Raw genomic sequence first — 26586 nt, forward strand, 5'->3', positions numbered from 1 at the left:
AATGGCTTTATAATAGGCCTAATCATTATGCATTGAAGACGTTAGAGATTTGAATTTATTAATATTCTTTCAGTAAGGTATGTACACTGATGTTCTAAGGTACCTGACACACAATTTTATGATCGTGTAAGCGAACGTACCAATAACGAGATAAGTCAGAACCAAAGATATAAAAAATTAACAAAGTTTGAAACAGTTATACTAGTTCTCAATAGATGACACTATTATTGGACGGTTGAAAATATATCAGGGAAAATGATTATGTAGATCAGGGATCGGTAAAAATGTTCATCGTGATCACTTGCAATAGTGACGTCGAGAGGCACTTTCTTCACTCCCCTTCCGTCCAGTTCCCCTACAACTCCAGTACACAGGCATCTATCAGTGGCGGGTTACCTGGGGAGATTTGGATTGCTTCTTTCTCAAAACCTTCAACGTCTGTTCGGAAACTATGCTTTAGAAAGAATGAGAGGAACAGTATTTGTTGTGCATATGGTGGCAATGTAGACGTCTTTTGTGTTCTAAAATTCTAATAAGCACTTGTAAATCAAACATCTAGCGACATTATGGCTCATGTCGTAGAATTATCACGAAATCATAGGTAAGCATGACTATATCCAAAACGGAAATGTATACATTAAAAATTAGGATAAAAATAATTTTCTTTTCATAAGGCTGGACGGGGCGAAGCAATTAAATCATTAAAAGAAACTAAATTCAAATAAGAGTTCTGGTACTGAAATATGATGAAACAAGATATGAATCAAAGAGAACTCCATGCAAGTTATGTTATTGCTTTGGAAATCGCAAAATAAAATAAACGAAGACTTAAATTAGATTTCACTGTGGGCACACAAATTTGGATTAAGGTTAAATCCAGAGAAATCGCAAGCAATCGTAATGGGACATAATCGTCTACGAAGTACTCTTGATAGTGGTACTACGTGGTACAGTCATTAAGTTCTAATACTGAGCGCATAGTGGCGTTGTGGTGCACTATAGCGCATAGGTGGCGCCATGGTATGATACCTTGTCAGTTAGTCTCTCGAACCAACAAGAGACAGTTGAGTGCATGCACTGTAAGCAGAACTACGGTCTTTGTTGTGACGGCGATTTGAATGCGCGCGTCGGAACTCGAGTATGTTGCAGTTTGAGCAACGGGCAAACGTCACGTTCTGTCAGAAATTAGGCGAAACTGCTATAACCGATCATAATTGGAGACGAAACATGGTGTTTCCTTTACGATCCGCAACTGAAGCGACAATCCGCCACCTGGAAAACGCCATTATTTCCAAGACAGAAAAATCCGCAACAAGACAGGTGAAAAGGCAAGGTGATGCTTTAACAGTTTTTTTTTTATTCAAATGGAATTGTTCACATAGAATTCATCCCACAAGGTGCAACTGTAGACAAGATCCTCTACAAAAAGATTCTTGGCCGTTTAAGCAATTCAATTCGTCGTAAGCGTCCTGAGCTTTGGCATAGGAAGAATTGGCTGTTGCTACACGACACCGCCCCTGCACATCGCTCCATCCTTGTCCAAGAGGAACTGGCAAGGCAACAGGTCGCTGTTTTGCCACATCCTCCGTACTCACCTGATCTCGCACCATGCGATTTTTTTCTCTTTCCCCTCATGTAATCAATCCTACGAGGGCGTAATTTTTATGCGGCCGAAAGGTCATGACTGCCACAAGAGAAGCCGTACGGCATCTTCCTGCCAACATCTTTCAGCGGTGCTTCCAGCAGCTACACCAACGTTGGCAGACGTGCATAGCGGCCAACGGCGACTATATGGAGGGAGGATGTCGATCTGTTTAAGTGTACGCCGTATCACGCGGCATCTTCTGAGACATCCAGATTCTTGTAGGTGCCTACCCTTCAGGCGTCAGTGTCAGAACTTAATGACTGTACCACGTATACCACATATAATATTCAATGGGATTATTGTTAAATACAGTGAAACAGTTAAAAATCTTGGCATTTTTATGGATAGCGATCTAAATTGGAACACTCAAGTAACACACACTTGCAAAAAAAAAATATTTTCTCAACTTCACTCTTTGTTTCATATGAAAGAATTTCTACCACTTAGTCTAAAAAAGAATCTTATTCAGACGCTTGTAATGCCCCATTTTGATTATTGCGATTCCTTACTAACTAATGTAAGTTCACTCTTAGCTGAGAGACTACAACGTGTTCATAATATGTGCATACGATTCAACTGCAATACTCGTAAATGTGACCATATAACACCTTCCCTCCAGTTACTTTCATGTGTGCGTCTGAAGGAACGAAGAACAATACATTCACTGTCTCTTCTGTTTAGAATCATGCATGCTTCTACTCCGAATTATCTCTTATCGCGCTTTCAATTTCTTACAACTCTTCGAAACCGGCATCAAGTACTTCTTTCTATCCCTCATCACAGAACGTCTCTATACTCATCCTCCTACACTGTAGAAATACCTCGTCTCTGGAATTCGTTACCTAATGACGTCAGGCACTGCCGGACTTTATCACAATTCAAAATTAAATTGGAAAATTTTGTCTTGTTTAATGCTTTTTAGGTATTGCTAGAAGTGTTGATTTGTGGTTTTTTAATCTAGAGTAAAATCGCAAGTTTGTTGTTTATGTTAGTTAATTAGGATACAATTAATTTTACTTTTTTTTTCATTTATTGTATCTATGTATTTATTCACACTGCAAATGGGTATGTACCCGTGGCAGTGGTAACTAATTACACTCAATAATGACAATTAATAATAAACACAACTAATAAAAAAACAACAATAATAATAATAATAATAATAATAATAATAATAATAATAATAAGGACCATCCTAAATTAAATGAAGCATGATCACTTCAAATTTCAAATTTTTTCAAACAAACTTAATCACTCATTTAAAGTTTGTGTGACTGCAACCTGTGTATATTTTCGTGTGACTTTACTTTGTTTATAATGTTTTTTTTTTCTTTTTATTTCTGTTATTGTATTTGTATTTCTGGTGGTGTGGAAGAGAAGGCCTGATGGCCTTAACTACACCAGAATAAATAAATAAATAAATAAATAAATAAATAAATAAATAAATACATACATAAATACATACATACATAAATACATACATACATAAATACATACATACATACATACATACATACATACATACATACATACATACATGAATGAATAATATCATTAAAGTGTTATAATGAAGGGCATTTCATTAAAAATGCCTGAATAAAGTTGCTAACATTATTTGTCCCGATTAACCAGAAGTTTTTAACAATATGAAATTATCCACACGGACAATACAAAGGAGGATAAGGGATATTGAAACACTAGCTAAACGAGTAATAATATCAAAGATGCATCGAACTGTGGTCTAATCTCTCGCTTTAGGTGGAAACACAGATGTTGATGTAGTAGAAGGGTTAATTTTTACCCACGTGGTTACGAAGGATCCCTCTGTATAAGAATATTTTCTCCATTTCATTGCAGTTAAGGAGAATGCAACAGATTCAAGCATGAAGAAAATATGTAGAATATATGACTTGCAGCATAAAGTATTTTGTATCTGTAGTAACAGACGGGACTCGAAATATGACTTTTAAAAATTCTAGTAGGGGGACTAACGTTTAATGGAATTAGTGAAGACATGAAATGTTTCCATTGTATAACACACCAGGCTGACTTAGATTTATTTCAAAACTAGCCGTACCCGTGTGCTCCGCTGCACCCGTTAGAAATAAATATAAAGTAATTACATAATTAAAATAGGACGTTTGATCCAGAGAACATCCGTGTTTGATATAAGGATAAATCGTTTAATATGTTACTTAATTTAAATTGTATTTAAATAATTAAAATGCGATCATTTTGGTCCAGAGACCACTCATTTGGTGCAATGACAATTCCTTTAATAGGTTTCTTATTTGTTATTACATGCAACCATAGTTTAATGAATGTACAAAATAGCCTATTGAGTTTTCTGTGCATAAGAAGCTATTTTAATCTTACCTGTCCTCAATTCACTCAGACGTTACTGTAATAACATTGTAGCATTATCTCCATCCAGAGCAACTACACTTTCCAATTGTGAACTAATAATTAATTATACAAATTATTAATTTAGCATCCGATATTACTTCATACAAACACAGAAACATTCTCTTTAGGCTATGTTTAATATCTTTCGATTGTTGTTTTCCAAGGCCCCTTATAGAGGAAGTCATTTGTTCTTATTTCATTGCACCGCCTTAGATGGCGTCATTTTAAACTCATTTATCTCATTAAAAATCAGTTCTATCAAAATTTTGCAAAGAATAAAACTTATCGGAAATCTTTTTTTAAAGAAACCTTTGTTATGTTACTTTTTTACAAAAATCAATAATAAGCGAGATATTTCGATTTATTTAATTCAGGCCACGTTATAACCCCCCTTTCAAATAAAGTATTTTGAATGCCACATAGCCTAAAATCTAAGTTACAACGAACTTAATTGAATCGCACTTTTTAGAAAGGAACTAATTCAAAATTTGCTACTTTTCAGGAGGGCATAAAAACATTTTTTCATGTACATATAGCTGAATAAAATATTTAAGAATTACATTATATAAAGATAACATGGGATTGAATTGAATGATAACAGACTTTTGAAGAAAATGTTGTGCTACAATAGTATACATAAATTTCTAAATTTGAGACTTGGTTCCTTTCTTCACTGGAAATTGTTTTTGAAAGAACGAAGTAAATATATTAAGTTTACAACAGTTATTCAATGCAGATCTACATATATTTTGATTAAATTGACATGTTAGAAAATTTTAAAATAATGTTATGAATAAAAAAATAATTCAAAATGGACATGTTTCATAAAATATTAACACATGTGAAATGACTAGTGAGTCTCATTCATGGTGCACCAGGACCTGTGTAGTGGAATATGAAAATATTTCTTCGTAAAATGCTTCAGCATTTTCATCACTGACGTACTTAATTAGTTTCTTAAGGTCTTCAATGTTTTGGGCATTGATGGGAACTTTTCCTTCTGGATATGCCTTTGTTAGTTCCAGTGTCAAACTCATAAATTCCCCTTCCCAAGGAGAATCATATTGCTTACATAACTCTTGATGTATGAGCGAGCTTCTACAACGCCAGGACTGTCTCAGCTCTATGTGAATTCCTTTCATATAGAGGGTGTGAAATGAATCTTTCTCTCACGAGGATTCTATGAAGTTTTTTTCCGATATGATATTCTTTTTGAAAAATTAGACCATTACATACCAAAGTTACTGATCAGTTTTTCAGAGTCCACTTTGTACGGTTATTTCTATATATTCTTTTATTGTATACACCATATCGGCCCCCTGTTATTGCTTTTCTGAAAACCCCAAAATCCCTATCACAAGGGAGAAAGGAATGGCCTCGTTCAGGAAAATAATTCTTTTTATAGTTTTGAATCTTCCAGAAGCTGCCAGACCAAGACAAAACCTAACTATTGTATGATTTTTGTTTTGGCCTGGGCAGCTATCTGAGAACATGTCTATGTTTTCATCAAAATAATATTTCAAAAACGAACAAACATCATTGGCTCCCTTTCGAGCCTGTCCTTCGTAATACACGTACAGCACAAATTGGTTGGCTTTAAGATCATGAATGCAAAATATATTAACCTATAATTACCTCATATAGAAGACTTCTTTGAACTGGTAATTGGGGGAAGGGCAGGTTTATAATATTATGCTGACAACATTCATAATGTCTTTGTATTTTAGGAGTCATCTTAGTGAAATTACTGGCTCATGTATTGACGCACACAACTTTCTCTCTTATGAAAATATCGTACTGTAAGAATAAAATAATAATGATTATGTAAACAACATATTACTTAATTATTACCTATACAAACATACACTGTTGTCTGTATAAACACATGTTTCGTAAGCAAGTTTAACAATATACCAAAAATCAATGTACCAGTACCATAACAGAGTTACAAATGATATGTTGTCATGTTTTCGATGTCCAAACGGTGAAGAAACGCACTAACTTCCTGACTTAGTTCTTTTCTTTACCGTAGTATAAATATCACGGTGATGTTAGAGACACATGGAAAGGTCTGACTAAGTTCATTTCTTCGCCAATCAATGTGTCTTGGAAGTAGTAATCATTTGGCGAATAAAAACAAAAATGGCAAATTTTGACTTAGTTCCTTTCTAAAAAATGCGATTCAATTTATATTTCAATTTTCATATAACTCGATTCAGCCATTATCGCGTGAAAAGGTAACAAACATCCAGACATACAGACAGACATACAAACAAAAATTTCAAAACAGCGATTTTCGGTTTCAGGGTGGTTAATTATATATGTTAGGACCAATTATTTTTGGAAAATCGAAAATTACCAGAAACATTTCGGCTACAGATTTATTATTATTATTATTATTATTATTATTATTATTATTATTATTATTGTTATTATATAGATTCTCTCCATAGAAAAAATATCTATTGTCCTATCTTAGGTCGCCTGTCGCCTCTATTCAGTATATTTACGAACACTTGTTTTCTGAATGAAAACTGTAAAGTCTAAACAAAGATCGTGACTAGGAGACAATAATTTACGATTTGTATTAAGAGTGGCAAATTGTGACGTGTTTCCTAGGTTGTTGCAGCACACTAAGAATAAAGGTGAAATAAAATATAATCTATCCATCTATAAATCATTATTGTGCAGTATACGTCACATGATTGGATTGCGAGTCCGCCACTGGGATCCAAACCGAGTGCTCTATACACCTTGATTGATATTACCTCATATATATATTGCGGCTTGCGCATCGTGAGTACAAATTTGCCGATAGCTGATGTACATTAAGAATAAATTATTCTCTTAATTGACTGTATCAGCGCTTTCCAGATAAACCCAGTGTTCTTTTACAATCAGTAGAATGGTATGAGAAATTCGATTCTATAATGTGGGTATATTTATGTACGATTGGCAACACTGACTATTATCTTCGCCGTCTTATCATAGAAATGATAATTAAAGAAGCTACACTTACACTAACAAATTATCGGATTATTGGTCACTATAGTTAATTTGTTGGTGTAAGTGCGGCTCCTTTAGTTATTACTTCTATGAATAGATGGCGATGATAGTAACAAGTGTTGCCGATGATACATAAGTATACCCTCATTATAGAATTCAATATGGCATCCACGTGTGCTAATTTTATTGTAAACCAACACTGGGTATAGCTGACAACCGCTGATATTGTCAATTATAAGAAGAATTTATGCCTAATCTGCATCATCAGTTTCCCAGACACTTTTTAAGCCGCCCCTGTAATGGTCTGCCTATTGAAAACTAGAGGAATTATTTTAAAATTTGTCAGTTTTTTATATCTTTGGTTCTGACTTATCGACTGAGTAGAAATTCGCTTACACGATCATAAAATCTTAGGTCAGATATCTTTGAACGTCAGTTTACCAAAAGGACCACTTCTGACCAATGAGTTTGGACAGACATAGAATGTATTAGCATTCAATAATCACAGTAAAAAGCAGTCAGTTGTAATAACCGGGTCAATGAATCTTAAGCTTAATACACACGATAAATATTAATAAAATCAGTGTATATATATATATATATATATATATATATATATATATATGTATGAGTATTAAAAGGCACTAAGTAACATTTTTGGTAATGTTAGTTACAGTAACTGTGTAGGACAGCAGATTACTAACCCTATTTTAGAGTTGGTGAAGAAATTTCTGTTCAAATCCAAAAGTTGAGTCACCTGTCTTAATACTGGCTGCATTTATATGACAAATAAATATGTATTTGCATGAAGTAAACCTTAGTACCCTCTGAGAGTTTAATTTGGTAGTTTTAAAAGGTTTGTTTGAAATAATTAAAAAAAACAATAGTTTGACATAGATTCTGAAAAAAGCATGAGATCAGATAGACTTTCTTGGTAAAGACAAGACTCAAACCGCTTAGAAATTTATAGAAAATCTTTTGTGAAACTTCAGTTTATAAGACAGTAAATGGTATTCACTTTTGATCTAAATCTGGAGTTCAAAAGGCGGCAGAAGTTACAACAAAATGTCTGACGGAGTCCCACGAGATATCTGTAAGGAGGTTTATTATGACAGATTCTTTTCCAGTTGAAATTTCTTTAACCTCTAAATTACATTTTAATTTCACAGATTGAAATTTAGTCACTGGTTAACTTGCAACTTCTTTACCGTGTTAACATTTTAGGATATGAAATTTATGCTTGCAAAAATAACAACAAACTATCTGAAGTGCCAACTTATACTCTAATACTTAAGTAGAATTGAAAGTACAATACATTCATTTATTTCTATAATGATGATAATGATGTCTCATCTGTTTCGCATTATGTCCAGTTATTATTTATGAGGATGCAATTCAAATTTATGTTTGCAAAAATAATAATAAATAACCTGTAGTGCCAATATTGATTGTGTGATATTTTCGTGTAAAATTAAAAGGAACTATCTACAATACATTCATTTATTTCTCTAACTACATTAAAATACAAAATTATAATTTATATTCAATTTTTAAAATCAATGATCCAATCTTTACCTGTCCCAAAAATAAAATAAACGTACACATTAAAAATTTAACCATCCGACACATTTTTTAAATTTGCCGAAATCCACTCAAAGTGTAGTTAGCTCCTTTCACGTCTCACCAATTCATATACACATATATTGTGAAGATAGTATCTGGTAAGTGTTCAGAGGGAAGAAAGTATTACATTTTTTTTATTTGTTGTTATTAGGATTGGTAGTAAATCAGTATTAGTAACTGTTACTGGCAATTACTGAGCCAGAGATGTATTTCCAGCATAATTATTATTGTTTTATATTCTTTTTATAGGACCTGTTCCATCCGGAGAAGCTGGCCGTTATAATGGCCCTAATTGTAAGTAACTTCACGATTTACCAATTTACAATATTATACTATTTATAGCACATAGATATTTAAAAGTTGTGTCACTAGATCACCATATGAAACGTATTCAATGGAAAAAAAAGTTATAAAATAGATTTGATTTTATAACGTAGATACCGATAGACTATCAGTTTTGGATTATACCGGATGTCTCAAAAGTCAGCTGTCTTAGTGCAAATCTCAAGTCTTGATGTAATGAATGTTGCACAATATTGACATTTGAGTTTTCGTTTGAAATAGAAAAAGCATTAATGTAAAATATGTTCAAATTGATTTCCCTCTTCAGCGTTAAAAATATGGATGCGAGCATGGAAAGATCTTTGTACGTTATGAACATTGTTCTTGGGATAGCGTGATATGCAGCATTGCAGCATTAATGTTTTCTTTGAGATATCAGTTGAATGTGGATAGATTTAAGGTTTCGCCACAGGAAAGAGTTACGGTATGTGAGGTGTGAGGTCTGGGGACCTTGGCGGGCCATTCTGTAAGCACTCTACGACTGAACCATCGTCCAGGATCAATGTTCTCGTGAAGTCGTTCTCATACAACGAACATCGAAGTGCGGAGAGATTCGTCTTGTTGCAATTTGAATCTCCGACTTCCTTTACTGACATATCGCCGACTTACGGTTCGAATACATCTTTTAGGAGTTGCAGATATCGTTCAGTGTTGACGTGTCCTTCGAAGAAAACTCGCGCACTGTTATTCTGGGTATCAATATATTATGCTATGTGAGGATTCTCTTGCGATAACTTCACCATGTTGTGCTTGTGCACATGACCATGGTCCTGCCTGTTTATTTCATTATTAGTAAGCCAATTACAAAATTCTTCCCGGCGCACAGTGGGATGTTTGGCAGATTTAGGCGGTCAAAGCTATTTTTGTACTTGAATTGAGTCTAAACTTGTTTTCTTACTAATATATTGTATTTTAATTGACATGAAATATTTTTATGAATAAAAATATTATTTCTACATTTTCAAGCCATTTAATAATACATTAAAATCAAGACATAAGTTCAACCTAAATATTCATGTTTATTATTGCTTAAAATCTGATTCACATTGATCAGCCGGATGATGATGGTGTTGCTTATGATGATGTTGAGTGCCATGGATCATTTCACTTGCTATGTCAGTAGATTCTTTGACAACTCTTATTTTAATAGGGCAACAATAACGTGGCGAAGTTGGAGTTGGATTGTGCCAGATGTAATTTTTATTTTGCAACAAATTAGTGGGAAAAAAGTCCAAGAAATATTTTTATGGGAATCAGCATCATTCTGAAATTTCTGTTTAAATGGAGTCACATCCTCATTCCAAATTAACACCAACCAGTTACTCGTTCTTTCTTCTTCAATTAAAGCTTGTACAACTCATAAGACGCGTCAACAATCGTGTAATCCTATAGTCCAATAACCTTTGTAACTTTTTCTTAGCAGAAATAATAGTAGCATCGTATGACTCCTCATTCGCGTAGCAATCCAATTTTGCCTTCTGTAACACACTGTAGCAAGGTTATAACTTTTTATTAATTCTTGTTATTTCATATTGTCTTATTGAAACACCAGCTTCAACAAACATGCCAAAGTTCTTAATTTCACCTGGGAAACTATAAGTCAATATTTCCGTATACAGTATGTAGTTCTATACAAACTTTCTTTCTTTCTTACTTTCTTTCTTTCTTTCTTTCTTTCTTTCTTTCTTTCTTTTCTTTCTTTCTTTCTTTCTTTCTTTCTTTCTTTCTTTCTTTCTTTCTTTCTTTCTTTCTTTCTTTCTTTCTTTCTTTCTTTCTTTCTTTCTTTCTTTCTTTCTTTCTTCCGTTCTTTGCAACTCTCAGTCAATTTCTGCAAAGTCTTCATGGTCGTCCCGGTTGATCCACTATCTTAGTAATCGCGAATATTCCTTCGAACAAGTCATTGTTTTTGTTACTGAATGTATGCTCCATTTTGTGTGCTGTGGTCCATCTTCATTTCAATTCAGATTTATAACGTGAAAATTTATGCTTTATTTCCTTAATTTGTTCGCCTATGTAATTTTCATAGGCTAGCAGCTAATTTTCTACAGATTCCAATTTTGCGTTAAATTTTGGTAAACTTTGCCGCTGCATCATGTTACATAACTTCCTTCGAGATGTTATATTGACGTCCGGTGCCCTGAAATTTTGTATAATATAAAACAGAAATAAACATAGCTTAAAAATATCTACATTTATACCAACATTTCTAGCTTACGTTTTACTAATAGGTCTACCCTGCTTCATGCATTCAAACCTGAATTTTCAATTTTACATAATAATGTTCTTTTTTCCCCTTCACATTTTGACATGTGGGGTCCTGAAGGTCATTTCTTGCAAATTTAAATTTTCAAAATTAAGAAAATGCTTTTAGCTCCCCCTCCATTTTTTCTTCAACGTGTAAATGGTATATTTTTACAAAGTAATTTAGAAATTAATACTTCAACACACAGAAAGAAGTGCAATTTCATGAAATCTGTGCACTTAAGCTGAAAAGAAAAACGAAATTTTGGTGATGTAACATAATCATGCACGCAAGGTCGTAAATAGTTGATGAATCTTTATCCTATAAAACCGCGCGATTCCGTGGCTGATTTTTAAGTAGGCCTAATAGTGAAGTAGAAGCCTTAAAGTTTTTATTAAGGCTGGTTCACAATAAACCGGGAACGGAAACGACGAGAACGAGAACGAAAATAATGTTAAAATATATATTTTTCAATCTGAGCATTCACAATGGTTAATTGTGAATGCTCCCATTTCAATACATTTATTTTAACACTAGCCGTACCCGTGCGCTCCGCTGCACCTGTTAGAAATAAATATAAAGTAATTACATAATTAAAATAGGACGTTTGATCCAGGGAACAACTTTTACAACAGCGCAAGATAATATGCTTCGCTCTCATTACCCAATTTTTTTTGCATTGCATTTATTGCATATATATTTTATGTATTTTAACACGATTCAATTGAGCATAGTTAAAATTTGAATGATAAAATAATGGATTGCTAAGCTAACGTACTATTACTGCATACTAAATCAATACACTCTCGTTGTTCTTTAATTCTCTGAGATTAAAATGAGTGTACATAAATATTATTTTAAGAAATACAGAAAACGAATGTACAAAATAGCCTATCAAATTTTCTGTGCATAAGAAGCTATTTTAATCTTACCTGTCCTCGATTCACTCAGACGTTACTGTAATAACATTATAGCATTATGTCCATCTAGAGAAACTACACTTTCCAATGGTGAAATAATAATTAATTATACTACTGGGTTCAAAAAGTTCCCGGAATTTTATTACCATTTTTCGTATTAATATATAACAAGGGATATTATACATTTGTTTTGTTGGTGACATTCATGATGTCATTTCCTTAAAGTTTGTTGATAATGGCGATTGTTGGTTTTGAGTTGTAGGCAATTGTTTATCATAGTGTTTTGTTTGTTCGTCGCATTTTGTAATTATGTCCACAGAGCAACGTACAAACATCAAGTTTTGTGTTTTGTTACACAAAACTCCTGCAGAGACATTAAGATTGTTGGAAGAAGCATATGGCGAAGCAGCAATGAAAAAAACTCAAGTGTATGCCTGGCAAAAACGCTTTTCTGGTGGCCGCGATAGCATCAAAGATGACCGACCAACAACTGCAACAAATGAAGCAATCGCTCAGCGTGTGGGTAATGTTGTGAGGGACGACCGACGTAAAACCATAAAAGAGATAGCAGCAGAGGTCGGAATATCAGTCGGAAGTGTACACAATGTTCTTCACAAGCATCTCAACATGCATTACGTGTCTCAGAAGTTAGTTCCGAAAATGTTGTCGGCAGAACAGAAAGAAACAAGAATGACTCTTGCTGGGGACATGATCAGTATGGCTGATGAAGATGGTGATTTCTTAAACAAAATTATTGCTGGTGATGAAACTTGGTGCTACTTGTACGACCCAGTCCCTAAACGACAGTCATCTGAGTGGAAATCGAAAACATCTTCTCGGAAGCAAAAATTTCCTAGGGACACTTCCAAAGGCAAAGTTATGTTGGAAGTTTTCTTCGACTCTCAGGGTCTCATCCACCATGAGTTCATTCCAGAAGGTCATACTGTAACGAAAGAATTGTACGTAGAAATCCTCCGTCGCCTCCGGGACGCAGTGAGAAGGAAACGTCCAGAAAAGTGGGTAGAAAACAACTGGTTGCTTATGCATGACAATGCACCTGCTCATCGCGCAATTATTATAAAGAATTTTCTTGCCAGGCACAACATAACTGCTTTGGATCACCCACCATACTCTCCTGATCTCTCACCACCTGATTACTTTCTGTTTCCCCGTCTGAAAAGTCATCTGAAAGTACGGAGATTCAATGCTGAAGAGGTTATCGCAAACGCGACGAGAGCACTAAGACGGGTTTCATAAAATGGCTTCCAGGCCTGCTTCCAGGAACTCTGCACGCGTTGGTAAAAGTGTGTTGTTGCGGAAGGAAACTATTTTGAAGGGAATGCTGTAGAATAGTGTTTAAGGTACGTTGTTTCTATGATACTAGCAAATTCCGGGAACTTTTTGAACCTAGTATGTACAAATCGGTTAATTTAGCTTCTGATATTACGTCATACATACTATGACTATGTAGGCTATGTTTAATAGCTTTCGATTGTTGATGTCCAAGGCCCCTGTTTCGATTGCTGTTGTCCAAGGCCCCTTATAGACGAAGTCATTTGTTCTTAATACATTGCACCGTCTTAGATGGCGTTATTTTAATTTTAAAACTCATTTATCTCCTTAAATATCAGTCCTATCAAAATTTTGTAAAGAATAAAACTTATCAGAAATCATTTTTGAAAAAACTTTTGTCATGTAACATTTTTCACAAAAATCAATAATAAGCGAGATATTTCGATTTAATTCAGGCCTCCTTATAACCCCCCTTTCAAATAAAGTATTTTGAATGCCATATAGCCTAAAATCTAAGTTACAACAAACTTAATTTATATTCCAATTTTCATATAAATCGGTTCAGCCATTATCGCGTGAAAAGGTAACAAACATACAGACAGACATACAAACAAAAATTTCAAAAATGCGATTTTCGGTTTCAGGGTGGTTAATTATATATGTTAGGACCAATTATTTTTGGAAAATCGAAAATTACCAGAAAAATTTCGGCTACAGATTTATTATTAGTATAGATTATTTCCATTTTCGTTCTCGTTGTCGTTTTCGTTCCCGGTTTATTGTGAACTAGCCTTTACAGTAAAAACAGTACCGGGAAATATCCGGAAGTGAACTATTGTACTCGAATTTGCTTAAATTAACTTAAAAAATAATGAAAAGAAATGTCATTTTTTGATATCGCTTTGTCTTCGTCAAAATAGTTAGGCCTGTAATACCGATAAAAATATTTAAAATGTATTCAACTTTCCAGTTTCATCAGAATCAGCAACTATTCACTTCAAACCATACACCGAACAAATAATATTCACTGTAGAACTTGAGCTTACACAAACAATGCCGAGAAAAGGTGCGAGCACTGCAAGAGACGATCAAGTTTCCACTGTCATACAGTCTCAGGATTTGCGCGAAGCGATGGCAGTAGGGTAGTTTATTATTTCCCGTCAATTCCATTCAGCTTTACCATGTCATATTTTTTTCTACCCAAAGTGAGTTTTAGAAAATCGATTTTCGGCCGCCTAAATCGGTGGCCAAATGCCCCCACTGTGGGACGATCAGAATCACCACTACGAGTACGCAGTTCCTGCAAAAGTTGATTTTATAAGAATGATATGTATGATATTGCAGAATACGGTGCATAGAGTTTTAGGAATTCCAAGTTCCTTTCAATCTGATCGGGTGACACTTGCTGTTACCTTGATCTAATACCGCAAAAGAACTGTCATTATCGTGGATCGCCCAGTTTGTCGTCCTCCTACAGAACAGGTATCCTGAGAGTTTGAAAATTAGATTCAGGTCTTTGGGTGACGACGGTGAAATTCAACCCATGTTCGCGGTTGAGAGAGAAAGACCTGAGGCATGCTATGCTGAATCACAATTTCGGCTTTACCTTGCATAATGTACGGTAGTGGCAAAAAAACCGGACCGACCCTTGTAGCTGATACAGAAGAATCCTGTGCTGTGTATTGTGTCAAACTGTAGTAATTTCAATATGGATAGTGAAGCCAGAGGTATGTACTGCTATTTAATGTAAAAATACGCAGTTATCTTTGCCGAATAGAGGTAGAAATGTAATATTGATGCCAGATAAAAATAAAACTCTCAAAGTTTTTCGTCTGTAAGTTTGAGGCACTGAAGGAAACACAAGACGGTAAGAATCGAACAAATGCAGTAAATTTCATTGTTACAATTTTTTTTTCTTTTTTTTTATTTTTTTTATGTGTTAAAATGTAGTATTTTAATTTGTAATTTAGAAATTAATTGTACAAGATGGATGTGTTTTGTGACTAGCAGAATTTGAATCTGTGACTCTGAAATCAGCTCCAAGGGTCGGTCCGGATTTTTTTGCCACTACTGTACAACCATTTCCTCTACATTAGCCTGTTACATATGATTATATTAGTTCAATTACTCCCTATTTTTCCCATGAAACCAAAATTTCAGAACAGTATATAATTGTTCCAGTTCTACTTTCTTATTTACGTTGCGAGATATGGACTGTGAATATATTCCGGTTATGCTAGAAATCATTCATAAGGTACCAGGAGCGGTGTAGCGTGTCTTGTGAAAGGAATGAAGCAACTGTGATTATTATTATTATTATTATTATTATTGTTTGTTGTTGTATGAATTGCAGAATGGGTGTATAGAATTTCAGAAATCTACCTTTATCATTTATATGCCATTTCGAACTTCCCATTAATCGCTGTAAACTAATCAATTCTGTTACACTGGTCAACAAAATTAAACATGTATTTTGTTAAAAGATAAAGAATGGGTGATTCTTATAGCATTTTTCATGCTGATTTCAAATCTGTTTTCAAAATTTTGCTATCACCCAAGGGTTTTGAATAATTACCAAATGTACTTCAGACTTTTCTAGTATTGATATCTTGTAACATTTTACCTAAAATCATATTTATTTACCTAAAATATGTGTGTGAAATAGATTTTATTCTATACTTCGCTTGAGAAACCTCTCTTTTGATATAATTATTAGGCACATCCTAGATTCTCTTGTAACATCTTGTACGTCAGAAACAGACCAAGCTCGACTTTTGGCTCTACAAGAAAAAGAAGCGGGTTCCTGGCTACAAGCTCTACCTTCCCCAAATATTGGAACGCTGATGAACAACAAGTCTTTTAAGACTGCAGTCGCTCTACGTCTTGGATGGAAAATCTGCGTACCACATAAATATGTATGTGGGGAAGTTGTCGACACTTTCGGTCACCATGCTCTGAGCTATGTCAAGAGTAAGGGACGTTTTTATAGACATTCAACAATTAACGACATAATCAAGAGAGCATTAACATCTTCTGGTATCCCAGCTATTTTAGAATCCTCTGGGATTAGTCGCACGGATGGTAAGTGCCCTGATGGATTAACCTTGGTCCCGTGGAGCAGAGAAAAATCACTAATGTGGGATACATGTGTGGATACCTTAGCTCCATCCCACTTGCCAACAACTTCTAAACTCGCTAGCTCTGCAGCAGAATCTGCCGTACTCAATAAACGTCGTAAATACGTACATCTAGTAGACAAATACATCTTCATCGTCTTTGCCGTGGAAACAATAGGCTCCTGGTGTAAACAAGCAAAAGACCTGGTTTCCGAAATTGATAGAAGTTTGGTGACTGTTACTGGAGACCCTCACTGCACCAATTACCTACGGCAACGAATAGGAATAGCCATCCAACGTGGAAACGCAGTCAGCATTTTGGGAACCTTTCCAGACGCCAATTCTCTCGATAAGATTTTCTTCATTTGAATATCTGAAAGCAAGACAAGGGTGAAGTATGAAGCCCCGTAGAATTGAAGACTGTGCAAAGAAGAGTTAAGGTGAACGTAGCCTGCTTGTTGGTCACATGGGACATTTGACAGTCATTTCATAAGATCTTCTGTAAGTTTGTATTATATTGCACGAAATTATCTCTTTTGAGTGTCCAACAGTAATCTGACAGAACATTTGGGGTCAGTTTTTCCTGGCAGCTCCTTTCCATTTCAGAAAAATACTGATGAAAACACTCCCCATGTTTGTCGCTGACTACCCGAAGGTTTTGAGGAAAGAAAAAAAATAGATGAGAATCCAAGAAGTTATTTTCAGAGATACATGCCACGCCATCACGTTATATTTCTGAATCAGCTGGCTGACAAGTTCTCTGTAATCTTCTGATCTGAGGTTCCTAGAAAGTAACAGTCTGTTGAATGTTGCTTAGGTTCCCGGCATATCATTGGAACTGGAAAAGATATATGACGGGATCCTTTTAGCCAATTAGAGTAAGTATTAATTTATTCTCAGTAGAGCACAGCAGATTTCATGGACTCAGTTCCAGTCCTCATCTATTTTGCAATCAAAAGAACACTCGCAAGCTCTTGTAATTCGTTTAGTAGCTAAAATTAACCTGCGTGTTTTCAAAGTTAACTAACCACAAACGTAACAAAACTTGTTTGTGATTTACACAGTATTTCGAGGTATGTTTCACTTTACAAGATACTTTTACTACATTTAAAATTAGGACAAAAAAACACAGGTTATGAAACTTGTTTCATGATTGTAAGTTCCAGCTCGACTGAGAATAAATTAATACTACAGTATCTCTCTCAGTTTTATGAGGAATGAAATTAATTTTTATGAATTGTGGCTTCATACGCAACAGTGGTCTAAAGCTTTAGGTTAATTGTTAGAGCAATAAAATGAAATGTTTGACATATTTTCTTTCCATTCGCATGTTAAGGACAGTATGTACAAAAAAAATAGATGTATTTTTCTAAAATTACAAAAAAAAAAAGAAAAAAAGAAAAAAGAAAAAAAGAATGGTGGGTGGTAGAAAAATTCTGACTTCATTTTTGGAATCAGCAGATGACATTACGTAACAAACAGCAGAAATTGTACATTTAACAAAATCATTGCTGACCAGTGCATTATCAAGGAAATAGGGCCAGAATTGTCTCAGCAGCAGAGTTATGTCTATGATCTTCAGTGTAAGTAATGGCGACTCTACTGAATCTGTGAATTTGTCATATAATAAATTTTTTAATACTGCTGACAATGGGGAAAGCAAAAGAACATTTGTTTCATGTCCTTGTTGCAGGAATCGTTATCAGTCTGCATAAGTGAAAATGTAAACGTTTCGGGATAAACATGGGATAGCTTCCTTAATTTCCAGAATTGTAAAGTTTGAATGCACTGTTGTTCCAGTTATCAAGTTCAGAGAAACCACAATAAATTCGATGTTTAGAGCATTCATTCATAGTTTCCTGTCCAAGGACAGATCTTTCACTGCAAACCCATCATTCTGCAATCTTTCTTCTTTTCTGCTTTCCTCTTCTCCTCCCTAGTTCCTCGCTTCACACTTTTAGCATCCCACCACAACCGTGATATACGTTCACAGCATAACCTTGTTCTATCAATTCCATTCCATCACACATCTCTCTACTCTGCTTCCTTCACAATACGCACAGCTCGTTCCTTGAATTCATTGTCATAGGAAATCAGGAGAAGTCTGAGTCTAAAATATTTTAAGTAGACTCTACTTACAAATGATTTTAATGAACAGAACTACACTCTTGCGGAAGTTTCTAAATAGTCTTAAATGACCTAGTTGTTATTTTTTTCTCTTCTCTCTTCTTTTTTTCTTTTTTTATTATTTTGATATATTACTTAATCATTTGTATTTCTATGCCATTCAGTAGACTTTGCTAATCAACATTTTATGTCTTGTAACCCACATGTATTCTCCTATTAGTATATTAACTGTATAATATATCTCAAGTGAAATAATCGTCGAATTTATCTCGAGCATTTTAGGCCTTATAAATTGTGTGTAAGTGTGTATATTCCCCTTATGTTATGTAACTGATTTTGATTATGTGTAATTTTCTACTTTATTCTATATATTATGTACCGATCTTGACTATTTGTATTTTTATATTATGTAACTGATCTTGACTATTGTAATTTTCTACTATATTTTATGTAATTTCTAAGGTATTTTCTTTTGTTTTGTTTTGTAATCTAATTTTGTATTCCATGTATATTATTGAAACCTGGTTGAGTGGAAGAGAAAGCCTCATGGCCTTAACTCTGCCAGGCAAAATAAACCTACTACTACTACTACTACTACTACATGATCCATATAACTTAATGTCGTCTATGATCTGATATCTTCTTGTGCCCCGAACTCTTCTCGCATTCACTATTCCTTCCAGTGCATCCTTCAATAGGAAATTTCTTCTCAGCCAGTAACCCAACAAATTCCTTTTTCTCCTCCTGTTAAATTTCAAGATCATTCTTTCTGCACCCACGCGTTCCAACACAGCTTCATTTCTTTTCATATCTGTCAATTTCACACGCTCCATTCTTCTCCGTATTCACATTTCAAATGCTTCTATTCGCTTTTCTTCTCTTCCTCTTAATGTCCTTATTTCTGTCCCATGTCGTACAATGCCACATTCCACACACAGCACTACACTAGTTTCTTCCTTGGTTCTTTTTCTGGAGGTCTGCAGAAGATTCTCCATTTTCTATTAAAAGCTGCTTTTGTCATTGCTATCCACCTTTCAGCTTCTAGCAGCAGCCCATGTTATTGCTTATAGCACACTTAAAGTATTTGAAGCTGTTCACTTGCACTGCTGCGTCATTTAGAATTAGCAGGTTTACCATTTTTATTATTCTTCCGAAAACCATGGTCTTCGTCTTATTTGCATTTATCTTCATCTTCATCCCATACTGCTCACAGCTGTCATTCAGCTCCAGTAGAATACCTGTTCTGCTAACAACGCCATATCATCAGCAAATCTTATTCACGTTATTCTTCTTCCTCCAGTTACCATTCTTCCGATGTTATGAAAACAGTTCTTCACTAAATCCTCCAAGTAGATGTTGAACGGGTAGGTGATAAAGGACATCCTTGTACTCCTCTCTCAATTTCACTTTCATGCGACTTTTTTCTCCTTAGGTTTGGAGGAATGAGATCAAAATAATTTTCATTATTTGCTTTACGATTAAATTCTTTGTCAGAAAAAGCACATTTTTATTGGGGGAAGTGTTTAGAACAAAGGGGCCGTATTCATAGACATTCTTAGCGCGGACTTCCGGTGGATCATCAGCGTACCAAATTTTTCGTATTCAAAAACCAGAATTAGCGATATGAATTCATATTAATCCTGAACAAGTAACCAGTCGATAGCCGGGGCTAGTTTAGCACGCTCGTAGCACGGGCTAGCGAAATGTCTATGAATAGCACCCAAGAAGATTAAGAAAGAAAAGCTTCTATTACTGAATCTGCCGATAATATTAAGACAAATCAAGCCACTTATTTCGCAATAGAGGCGGCTGTGAGAGTGTTTTCCATCTTTGTCATTCATGCTGTCAACAACATTCTAAGTCGACAATATTTTCAATTTTATTGCATAGCCTGTAAGAATCCTTCCTCAAATAGTGTAATGACATTACAGATCGGCAAATTTTTAATTGTAGTAACTAATATCGACCTGTTTAATTTGAAAAATGCCGAAGCATTATTTAAAGAAACAAGTCTAAGCATATCTTGCATGTTATCATCGGAAAAATTGACCATTAATAATTGCTTAATTAGTTCTTTCAATAGAAAATGGTTTACATATGCTTGTGAAACTGAAATTCAGTTGCGCAGGGAATTTACGAATCTTCGGATTCTGTTCAGGGTTTAAGTAACTGTTAAAGGTGCGGCAGTTCTCGTTATTTTACGTGTTTTTCAATAGTGCAGTATGTGAAAAATCAATTATTTCCAACTGCAACTCTAAGGATAAGATAACAGAAGTGTTCTAATTTGGATTGAATCACTTTCACTTAGTGTCTCTGATTACGTATTTTCTTAATATTCATAGATTGTTCATGTATTAACCGCATTATATCTTCTTTTTACTGAAGGCATATCTCCATGCTGAATGCTAACTGTACACCCCTTTCTAATACTAACCAGGCCGCTGAAGATTAATATAACAAGAAGATTGAGAAGAGAGTGAGATATTTGGTCCAGTGATTTTTCCCCTCTAATTATTACTGGTTTATTTTCTTTTATAGAACCGAGGCCACTATTCTCTGCAAGAGAAGTGCCAGACTGTTTCCGTAAGTAATTATTCAGTATTCATAGTTCACAGTGTGTACTCCTTGCAGGCTGTCCATGATAGTTATATGACTGAATATTCACATGAAAAGCAATCTTTAAGAAAATATTTGGATAATAGATTACTTTTTAGAACAGAGATATTGATATCAGTTTCGGGTTATATACTTTATCTTAAGAACTCATATTTAGCTCTATCCATACAAAAGTTGCTAAGAATTTTATACACCTTCCTTAGTTCTTAATCATTCATTGGCACATTCTCTCTTCTAATTTGTTGCTTGAGCATGAGTTACTTGATTTTTTAGATGAAGAGCCATGTGCCAGAAGAATTCATAAAATATCTCAGTTGTTCTCAAACATAAAAATAAAGGTTAGAAGAAAGAATTCTTCTTATGTCTAATATTCAAACACTCCATAGACAGTACGTCTAGTAAACACTTAAGTTTGTGTACGTTCTCCTGTTGCAAGTCTTGCCGAGTGAATAATAATTGGAGTTGCAGTCACCTCCACTGCAGAGCGATGACTCCAAGGAGCACAGCTACTCCTTGCAGTGTTGCAACACGTTACATGTCATTCTCAAAATTATTGGACATATCAGAAACGTATTGACATAAGTTTTTCGCATTGACTTCATCTATTAATGTAATGGGTTTCCTTCCACGCTGTATAATGCAGTGACTTTTTTTAAATATACTTTTCCCTCATTTAGTCAACTGTCCGAAGACTGGTCTGAACCTCATAAGTGACACCATGAAGTATCACTTATGAAGCAACTAAGACAGGAGGCAGTGGGCTAGTGTAGCCGGTTTCTTTTCCCCTCCATTGCATACATCGCTGACTAGCTACAAATAACACTAATCAGATTTCAGATGCAAACAAATTGTTGTTCCTCTGACAAATATCGTAAAGTGAGATGTACTGCCTGATAATAGATTACAGTAGACCGTCGATAATCCGAAAGTCGTTGTCTGAACAGTCGAATATCCGACTCCGAACGCTCAAAATTTTTTTAATGAAAAAGCTGTCTGCCTGTGACTTATAACTCCCAAAAATTCTCCTGGATGACTGCTGATATTTCAAGGATTGGTACGGAAATAACCTTACATCAAATATTAAAACAGTCAGATAGAACATAAAAAAGGGAAAGTTTTTTTAATCCTAGATAACGACCCACATATCCTTCATTTGAAGTTCTTAAGGTTTATAAATTTCGTATTGTTCTAGGGTGTTGAGTTTTTGCTCTTTGGTTCAATGTGTAGTATTTCATGTCAGTGTGTATGTTGCTGTAGCTATGGTTGGAGTTTGTGATGTGTTCTACGAAAGTTGAATTATTCTACAAAAAATTTAAAAAGAAAGTATTTAACACCGAATAATTTAAACACTTAACTTGAAGGACTGTGTTTATATGGTTTCTGATGTTTTGGATAATTTTACAGAAGAAAATTAAAAAGTTGTGGATGAAAAAATTATGGCCTATACGTATAGAAGCAAGAAAAAATGAGGAATGGAAATGTGTGCAAAATTAAGATTTAACTGAAGCTACGACTCTTTCTAACGCCATACACAGCTTCAGAAATTGTGAGAAGGTCGATGCTAACGAATGGTTGAATCTTGACCAAAATGACTTCGGGTACCAAATTTTGAACGACGATGAAATTCTGACTGTTGTAACAGATAATGAAGCACCTGTAGATGAAGATGACGGCGTAACAGAAAACTAGGATGAAAGAAGCCCTAGAGGTCAATTCACGGTGAAGCAATCAGTGGTCTAGAGACTTTTAAAATTGGCTGAATAAAATGCCTGTGTATACGTTAACACAGCTTGTCTGTCTACAAATTAGAGATTTGACTGCAAAGAGACGAAACACAGTAAAAATTTAAAAAATGATCAAAGACTTTTTAAAATCTGTCTAATGTTGCTTGTAGTACAGTCAGTTGGTCTATTGAAATCTTTAAAGTTAATATAGCATGCAGTTAAATTATTTGTGGTGTTGTTATTGCTCTATGTTCGAAAATCCGAACGAATCGATACTTCGAACAGGAATGAACATCAATTAGTTCGGATTATCGACACTACTGTATTTATCAGCCGAACCTCAATCAGAAGCATAAAAATAATTGTTTATTGTTTATTAAATAACATTGACAGAAATACAATCTTAGTTCTTCCCTGAAGGAGTAAAAAACTCGTGCTCAGGGAGATATCTAAACACAAAGATAAACACAAAGATAATTTTTTGACACAAACTGGGTCAAGAAAAAAAAATGACTAGTTTCTTTTCTTTTCACAGGTCCACACCTCCAACAACATCCAATGGAGGTGTGAGAGGACAGTCCGCCTGTCTTAGGAACAGGCGGGGTAAGTAAAACGTCTTCATAAGTAAATCGCAGTAACTTTCATTCCAAAACTTTTTAGTCTATATAACTATTTATATCAATTAAGTGAAATTCAAGCAAGAAACACGTAAATTTATGTATTGAGGGTAAAGTTTATAAAACAAGTGTTAATTACATTTTAGGTTTCCGAGGCCCATTTCAATTTCCAAATGCCACCCATGTATTTTTGTTATTTAGTCAACTGTGTGAAGACAGATCTGAACCTCACAATTGAAACAAGAAGTCACCACTTATGAGAACTAAGATAGGAGATAATCTGGTAATTTAAGGTTTCCAATGATACAAAATTCAGTTTTTAGTATTTCCACACTTAAACGATTTCTCTCATCATTTCGTAATCTGTTAGGACTATTCATGATATTAATTGTACACTCTGCAACCACGTTTTGAACTTACTTACTTACAAATGGATTTTGAGGAACCCGAAGGTTTATTGCCGCCCTCACATAAGCCAGCCATCGGTCCCTATCCTGTGCAAGATTAATCCAGTCTCTATCGTCATATCCTATCTTCCTCAAATCCATTTTAATATTATCCTCCCATCTACGTCCCGGCCACCCCAAGGGTCTTTTTCCCTCCGGTCTCCCAACTAATACTCTATATGCATTTCTGCATTCGCCCATACGTGCTACACGCCTTGCCCATCTCAAATGTCTGGATTTAATGTTCCTAATTATGTTAGGTGAAGAATACAATGCATGCAGTTCTGCGTCGTGTAACTTTCTCCATTCTCCTGTAACTTCATCCCTCTTAGCCCCAAATATTTTCCTAAGAACCTTATTCTCAAACACTCTTAGTCTCAGTTCCTCTCTCAAAGTGAGAGTCCAAGTTTCACAACCATTCAGAACAACCGGTAATATAACTGTTTTATAAATTCTAACTTTCAGATTTTTTTGACAGCAGACTAGATGATAAAAGCTTCTCAGCCGAATAATGAAACCCATTTCCCATATTTATTCTGCGTTTAATTTCCTCCCGAGTGTCATTTATATTTGTTACTGTTCCTCCAATATATTTGAATTTTCCCAACTTTTCGAAGGGTAAATCTCCGATTTTTATATTTCCATTTCGTACAATATTCTGGTCACGAGACATAATCATATACCTTGTTTTTTCGGGATTTACTTTGAATCCAATCGCTTTACTTGCTTCAAGTAAAATTTCTGTGTTTTCCCTAATCGTTTGTGGATTTTGTCATAACATATTCACGTCATCCGCATAGACAAGAAGCAGATGTAACCCGTTCAATCCCAAAACCTGCCTGTTATCCTGAACTTTCCTAATGGCATATTCTAAAGCGAAGTTAAAAATTAAAGGTGATAGTGGATCTCCCTGCTTTAGCCGGCAGTGAATTTGAAAAGCATCACATAGAAACTGGCCTATACGGACTCTGCTGTACGTTTCACTGAGACACATTTTAATTAATCGAACTAGTGTCTTGGGATTACCAAAATCAATAAGAATGTCATATAATACTTCTCTCTTAACCGAGTCATGTGCCTTTTTGAAATCTATGAATAACTGATGTACTCCGCCCTTATATTCCTATTTTTTCTCCAATATCTGTCGAATACACTAAATCTGATCAATAGTCGATCTATTACGCCTAAAACCACACTGATTATCCCCAATAATTTCATCTACGTACGGAGTTAATCTTCTCAAAAGAATATTGGACAAAATATTATACGACGTCAACAAAAGTGATATTCCTCGAAAGTTACCACAGTTAGTCTTGTCCCCCTTCTTAAAAATATGTACAATTATGGACTTCTTCCATTGTCCTTGTATAATTTCCTTTTCCGAAATAGGAAGTACAATTTTATAAATTTCGCTATATAATGCACTTCCACCCTCTTGTAATAATTGTGCTGGAATTTGATCGATACCTGGAGACTTGTACTTTTTCAGATTTTCTATCGGAATTTCGACTTCTGAGAGCATGGGTTCGAGTATAAACCACGTGTTGAACTACTATTTCTAATTGTGGAGATTTCTCTGAGGCACCTTTAGTCTGAAAATATTTATTTAATTTCCCAAAACTTTTCAAATACGCATCTTTCACAAAGGAAGAGACCACTTCATTTAATAAGCACAGGTCACCATGCATTGTATCTTCATCAAGTTGTAGCTTTAATTTTCAACTAATACATAACATTTCTTCTACGTTTGGTGTGGAACCATCAAGTAAAACTGAAAAATACTTGAAAATTCCCTATCTTCACGTTACACGAAATAGAGAAATATCCCTTTCAGCCTATGTAATAAAAATTCCTATAACAAGTTTTCAAACTGATTTAATAAAATTATCTGCCGAAATTAGAGTCTTTAATAATGATAACAGCCAACGGCCTCATGATGAGACCCACCAAAATGTTCGGCTGAGCTGGTAAAATACCGGCAGGCTACCAACCCTAAAAGTATGATGTACTTGTATGGTATTTTATTGTGGCAAAAGATGACTGGGATATTTCCAACCCATTGTTGTGAGACACAATGCTACAGTTTAAACAGTCGAAGTTTCAAAACTGAAAACATTACATCAATTTTTCCTTCCAGAGACAAAAATGTAAATCTGTTAAATATTGTCAGTTTTAATTATGAGAGATATACATACAGAGCTTTTGAAATGAGTGTATCTAGAAGGAAAAATAAGCGATCGGTGACTGGCTGTTATCGGTTTGTTGGGCTTTCGGTACCGTATCAGCGTATTCCGAATCTCACCGGTCAGGTGGCATCAATGACGTCACGTTGCAGCGAAATAACGAACAAAAAGATTGCTGGAAGGATCCATGGCTGTCATGGCGACTGTACAGGTTGTTGTCTGTGCTACACTAGCAAAATTTTCGTACTCTCATCTCGTTCAAAGAAAAGATAGCATAAAC

At 34.8% G+C, this 26586-nt stretch overlaps 1 protein-coding gene across 1 annotated transcript in view; it reads left to right on the forward strand.

Annotated features, from left to right (window-relative positions):
- Window positions 1-23025, forward strand: part of LOC138711285 (uncharacterized) — a 123503-nt gene extending 100478 nt beyond the window's left edge. Inside the window, exon 9 of the mRNA XM_069842714.1 lies at window positions 22872-23025. Coding sequence (XP_069698815.1) covers window positions 22872-23025 — 154 coding nt within the window. The remainder of the gene's footprint in view (window positions 1-22871) is intronic.
- The last annotated feature ends 3561 nt before the right edge of the window (window positions 23026-26586 follow it).

This window comes from Periplaneta americana, chromosome 12, assembly GCF_040183065.1.
Source record: "Periplaneta americana isolate PAMFEO1 chromosome 12, P.americana_PAMFEO1_priV1, whole genome shotgun sequence".
NCBI lineage: Eukaryota > Metazoa > Arthropoda > Insecta > Blattodea > Blattidae > Periplaneta > Periplaneta americana.